General features: G+C 37.3%; 1 protein-coding gene across 1 annotated transcript; it reads right to left on the reverse strand.

Moving 5' to 3' along the window:
• Positions 1–4,040: 4,040 nt before the first annotated feature.
• Positions 4,041–5,027, reverse strand: OR52R1 (olfactory receptor family 52 subfamily R member 1). Its single transcript, NM_001388979.1, is given in 1 exon segment — positions 4,041–5,027. A coding segment is annotated over 1 exon segment (987 nt).
• Positions 5,028–6,930: the final 1,903 nt, after the last annotated feature.

The following is a 6,930-nucleotide window of genomic DNA, read 5'->3' on the forward strand; positions in this document are numbered from 1 at the left end:
AAAACCACAATGAGATACCACCTCACACCAGTGAGAATGGGGAAAATTAACAAGGCAGGAAACCACAAATGTTGGAGAGGATGTGGAGAAAGGCGAACCCTTTTGCACTGTTGGTGGGAGTGTGAAGTGGTGCAGCCACTCTGGAAAACTGTGTGGAGGTTCCTCAAATAGTTAAAAATAGACCTGCCCTACGACCCAGCAATTGCACTGCTGGGGATTTACCCCATAGATGCAGATGCAATGAAACGCCGGGACACCTGCACCCCGATGTTTCTAGCAGCAATGTCCACAATAGCCAAACTGTGGAAGGAACCTCGGTGTCCATCGAAAGATGAATAGATAAAGAAGATGTGGTTTATGTATACAATTGAATATTACTCAGCCATTAGAAACGACAAATACCCATCATTTGCTTCAACATGGATGGAACTGGAGGGTATTATGCTGAGTGAAATAAGTCAATTGGAGAAGGACAAACATATGGTCTCATTGATTTAGGAATATAAAAAATAGTGAAAGGGAATAAAGGGGAAAGGAGGAAAATAAGTAGGAAATATCAGAAAGGGAGACAGAACATGGAAGACTCCTAACTCTGGGAAACGAACAAGGGTTGGTGGAAGTGGAGGTGGGCAGGGGGTGGGGGTGACTGGATGGCAGGCACTGAGGGGGGCACTTGACGGGATGAGCACTGGGTGTTATTCTGTATGTTGGCAAATTGAACACCGATACAAAATAAATTTATTAAAAAAAATAAAATGCTTTGTTCAAAACGCCAAAAAAAAAAAAAAAAAAAAAAAGAAAAGAAAAAAGAAAAAGAAAAAAAGAAAATAGTGCATGGGCTCTTGGAAACTCTTCTGGGTAATGATGACAAATAGGATCATGCTATTTCCAGAGAGGGCAATGGTATAGAGACAGCAGAAGGGGATAGAGATCCACACATGGACACATTCTAGGCCAGGAATGCCAGCCAACAAGAAGGTTGGAAATTTAGATGTCAAGTTGCTTAAGATCTGCATGTTTTCCTGGATTTGTAACATTTGTCCTCTCAATTCTCACATTCTATAGAGATAATGAATTACATTGTCACACATAAATATTCAGAGAAATTTTCTTTTTAGTTAGGAGAGCTATCTAGTCATGGATAAGTATTCTATTATTGAGAAAACTTGAATCAAATCTATTTTAGTTATTTATATAAATAAAATGCACACACACATATATACATTCTATTCTTAAATTCAAGGAAAATATATCTAAATAATCTTATACATTTTGGTGATAATTATTTCCTGTATTGATCATAAGATTCTATGCATAGATAATATATAATAAATAATAAAAATCAAAGCATTCAATTTTGAATATGTTGTATATGAAACGACCAAGGGAAAACCACCTAAAGATTTCTATGGATCTTAAGTGCCCACATGGGTGTGAATTTCTAGGCAAAAGTCACCCAAACATTTTGAAGTTATCATTGTATACATACCATTTTAGTCTAACAGTGTGAGTGAACAACCTCAGTGAGTACATTTACAAAAGGAAACCAATGAAGACAAACTCTGTAGAAGTTATGGGAAAGAACTACATACACTAAAGCAAGATGAGCTTAGACGGCTTTACTTAAACTATTAAAACCAAGAGAGGTGGTGTAATGACTGGGTGTTACATGAACAACAATGTCAAATTACTGAAGTGACCAGGTCCTTTAAGGATTAAAAATTTCAAATGCAGCCAAGAGCATAGTGGCCCTAGAAAAAACAGTTGAAGTCCAATGAAGAAAGCTGAGAACCGGCTACAGTGGCTTGAGGATGAAGGGACAAATAAGTGGTAGAGCTACAGTGTATATTATTTCTAGAAACTCCTCAGTGAAGGCAAGGAGAGTAATAGGCCATCACTAAGAAGACCATAGATGGATGAAGGATTTTTACAAGCTTGAACAGGCTTAGATAAATGTAAAGTTATAGAAGATAGTGAGAAAAGGAAAATATAGAACACTATATATAGAGATTAATTGGTATAGAAAACTCATTAAGGAAGTAGTAGGTGATTGAATATGGAGCATGATAGTAGTTCACCCTCAAAAAGATGAAGATCATCATTTCCACTGACCCTCGAAGATAAGTGGCAAAAGGGGAGATTGGTGGGGGGTTGTGTGAGGGCATTAGAATGCAGTGCCTACCTGGTTTGTTCTTTTTTTTTTTTCTTTTTAAAAAATTTTGGTCAAACACAACTAATATAAAATTTACTATGGTAAGCATTTTTAAGTGTACAGTTCAGTGGTTTTAAATACGTAAATAATGTTTAATCATCACAAACATCCATCTCTATAACTCTTCATCTTGTAAAACTGCAACTGTATACCCATTAACATTCCTCATTCCCAGTTATCTATTTAGAGTTCTGACTACTCTTCATATCTCATATAAGTAGAATCACACAATATTTGTCCTTTAGTGACTGGCTTAATTCACTTAGTGTAGTATCCTCAACAGTCATCAGTGTCATATGATATGTCAAAATTTCCCTCCTTGGGCACGTGGGTGGCTCAGTGGTTGAGAGTTGACCTTCATCTGATGTTGGTTTTAGTAACATGAGAGCCTGAGGTCTAGAACCTTCTTCACTATTGGCTTTGACAGGAGAATGGTGAAAGAGGATAAAAGGACAAATGCAACAATTGTGATGGAAGGTTTTTACCTTGCTTGTGATGATGCTATCGTGTGTATGCATATGTCCAAATTCATGAAAATGAATACATTAAGCATGTGCAACTTTTTGTGTAAGGACACCTCAATAGAGTTGAAAAATAAGAAAAAATACAGTTTTCTAAAACAGCTTAAATTTTTAATTTAAAAAGAAATTAAATATTAACAAATACTCAAATTTCTAGTGACTTTCTCACTGCCTGTAACCATACAATGTATCTTCAGAAGACAATCTCCTTTTTCTTTCTTTTCCAGAACTTCTTCATTGTGAACTTTATTGTCAACAGGGAATAGGCCATTTGTGGAAAGAGAGATCAACACTCAGCATCCCTATTCCTCACAGTCAGCAGTCTCAAGGAGTTATGATTCTGTCAGGACTCTTAATCAAGATTTTCAAGCTTTTCTGGAATTTTCTGTATTCATGAGTCCTTCATCTTCTCAGATTATCCCCTCCATTCTTCTAGGCTTTGGCACTGAGTTAACCTGTTCTGTACACTTTTGTTGTTGTGTCAGTTACTTTTTCCTCATAGTAAAATTAAACTTCCTAAATTAAGGATGATTTTAAAAAATACATGAAAGTGCAAAAGGGAAATGGAAATACCATAAATGTCACTACTCTGAGTTGCTATTATTATCATTTAGATGGATTCCCAGAATCTTTATCTATGCAAATTGTTATCAGCATTATGGGCAAATGTTATGTGTCTTTTTTCTTTACCATTATATCTTGATCATCTTTCACATCTATAAATACTCTTTGAAAATACATTATATAAATGATACATCATATTCAATTGCTCATTCTGTCTCTGGGTCTTATAGATCAATATGTGGATGTTTCCCTGTTTTTATAAATGACCAATCTATACATGTCTTTGTACTTTTTCCCTCAATTCTATTTTTATAATGAGTTTCCAAGATGGGAAAATATGTACACTTTTTTGCTGTCTTAGCGGAAGTTCTAATCTCCTTTTTAATTAAGAGATTATATATATAATATATAATAAATATAAAATATAATTATATATATATAATTATATTTCTCCTGGCGGCATAAAGATCATTTTCCCCTTAGTCTGTAGAAGATGGCATTCTGTTGAAATCTTCAGTAATTTGATAGATGGACATATCTTTATTGTGTTTTTGTGATGATGAACATTTGTCCACTCAGCATTTATGATCAGTCACATGCCTCAGAGAGCTCTTGTTCTGGACATTCTGAAAATTGTTCCTTTTGCTTTAGGGGATTGCTAACCTCTGGGCCTTTTGTTCACAAAGAAGGCTTTGTGCTGATATGCGATGACCTGGCAAACTTTTTGCATTTATGTTCCCAGATCAGTGTGGTGGCGGGGTTAGTTGTGATGCTGTGACCCTTGGCTTAGGGACTTTTCCACAACAACCTTGAATAACCCTGTCCCTGATCTGCTTGGTTTTGACTCCATAGATGATGGGGTTGAGCATGGGAGGTACCAGTAGATAGAAATTGGCGAACATGATATGGACCACTCGGGGCACATGATGTCCAAAGCGGTGGGTGAGGAAAGTAAAGAGGGCTGGGATATAAAAAGCCAAGATGACACAGATATGGGAAGCACATGTGCCAAAAGCCTTGAACCGGGCTTCATCAGAGGGCAACCCCAGAACAGTTCTCAGAATCATCACATAGGATATACTGATGACAATTATATCAAAGCCAACCACAGAGAAGGCCACAAAGAGCCCATATGCACGGTTTACTCTAGTGTCTGCACACACCAGCTTTAACATAGCCATGTGCTCACAGTATGACTGGGGAATGACGTGGTTGTTGCAGAAGGGCATCCTGGAGACCATAATGCAGAAGGGGCTCACCCATAGCAAACCTCTCATCATCACAGCTGCTCCCAGTTTACCCACTACAGCTGGGGTCAGGAAAGTAGAGTGGTGGAGTGGGAAGCAGATAGCCACATAACGGTCCAAGGCCATAGCCATGAGCAACCCGGACTCCACGGAGGAAAAGGCATGGATGAAGAACACCTGGATGAGGCAGGCATGGTATTCAATCTCATGAGCATGAAACCAGAGTATAGCCAGCATTTTAGGTTGTGTGGAGGAGGATAGAGCCAGGTCAGTGATAGCCAGCATGGCTAGAAAAAGGTACATGGGCTCATGCAGGGTGTGGTCAGTTCGGATTATATGAAGGACAATGACATTGCCTACTATAGCTATGAGATACATGGCACAAAATGGAAAGGCAATCCAAAATTGGTAATTCTCCAGTCCTGGGATCCCAAGTAGGATAAAGGATACAGGTTGTGAAGAGCTGTTCCCTGAAGCCAGCATCACTGGATGGGAAAATTGTTCTCCCCTGAGAAGGTATATACTCTATACAGATTATAGTAATCAAATAATTAATGTTATTTATATATTATTATATAATATATTATTATATAATATTATTTATATTCTTTTGTAAAGAACAATTGAATAATAAAGCAAAGCATTTAATAATAAAATATAATAATTTTAACTGTTTTAATAAATAAAATTTTGCAACATAAAGCGATGAAACTTTTTATTCCTCATTTATATTTTGTCATCAAATGGGATCAGAACATACTAGCTGCGTGATTTTGTAGAACAATAATAATATATATATATTTTAAAAGTAGAATCTGCCAAGGGGAAACTATCCTAATAATGTCAGTAATATTAATTCTTGCTCTTCTATTCTTCAGAACTAATTGACTTGTTTAACTTTTCCCATAGATTCTTTTCAGGCCTCTTTTTAAGCCACTTAGACAACATTTCAGGGTAGGAGGCTAATGTATGTAGTGATTTTGATCTTGTTTTGAATCTAGGAGTTACCAGGAGAATTTGGGCTGAAGGATAACTGAGGATTATACACCTCTAATTAAACCTACTATCTTTAGTGTATGTCCTCCTAGATTAGAGGCCAGCAAACTTTTTTTGTAAGAAGCCAGATCATACATATTTTAAGCTGTGTGATCTGTAGTTACAACTAGTCAGCTTAGCACTGTGGCATGATAGTAGCCACAGTCAATAGAGCAATTTATGAGTGTGGCTATATGTAATTTTGGACTTTTTAACCAATGAGCCATACCTTAAAAGTCTGAGAGGGAAAAAAAAAAGCCTGAGAGAAACTTTTTAAATACTACTTTGGCACCATGGCCACCAGAGAGTTATATATAATTCTCCTACTAGAGTCTGCTATTGCTGGCCTAAGAAGGACATGGATGCCTCCTCTGCCTAGGATTGCATTACATGGTCTTGCTGTCTGATCCTAGTGATGACTATCACTTATATTAGTCGATGACACAAAAAGCTTACCTGATTCTTACTAGGCACTTTTTCACGAGTTCATCTTGGTTGTCCCATGACTTTAGGTCTCCATAACAAAAACACTGAGACAAGAGGAGTGTTTTTCAAATCCCCCTTAATAAATCACCTCCAGTGACCAACAAATGTTTCATACAACCAGACATAATGGTTCCAAAAAGACTATCTTTGAGATCCCAAATAGACCTGATCTTTCTGATTTTCCTACCTCTATAACATCTTGAAGAAATGAGGCTCAGGCTTTATCGATCTTATTCTAATTGGAAAGTTTACCACCCTAACTTGAAAATAGCTATAGGCTTGCTCAAAACAATACTCCTATCTAGGATATGGTGAAAATTCAACACACAAATTATCTGGGATCCAGGGCTCTAGCTTTATCCCCTTCTGTTGGCTTGGTCTTCTAATCATATGTTCTCTTTGAACCAGTCTTCCTATCTAATCTCCCTCTGCCCCCTGTATGTCACCCTCCATTTGTCAGGACATGGTCATGGAGACTCATGGGCACCTGAAAAACTACTTAGACCATCTTCGTTCCTGCACTGGGTGCTGGTGGAGGTGCTGGCTAAACCTACAATTTCTCAAAGTCCATAATAATCTCTTTAATTAATTTGGAAGACATTGCTGTTTTTGTAAATACAACACTGTAAGCTTTTACATTTATTGTTTTTAACTCACACCAAGTTTCTGCCCATGAGCCTTAATGGAGAACTCACCTGTTCTCCATATTCTGTTCGGAGTAGTGAGTCTTCATAGGTGGTGAGCTGGGACCCAAGTCTGAAACAGGAGATGAGGGCTCTTGAAAGGTGCCTTTCTTTCTTCTCTACACTTATAATACCATGGAATCTGGTATCCTCACTATCAGCAATCCTTTTGCCTTTTTCAC

Source organism: Canis lupus, chromosome 21 (assembly GCF_011100685.1).
Source record: "Canis lupus familiaris isolate Mischka breed German Shepherd chromosome 21, alternate assembly UU_Cfam_GSD_1.0, whole genome shotgun sequence".
In the NCBI taxonomy this organism is placed as follows: domain Eukaryota; kingdom Metazoa; phylum Chordata; class Mammalia; order Carnivora; family Canidae; genus Canis; species Canis lupus.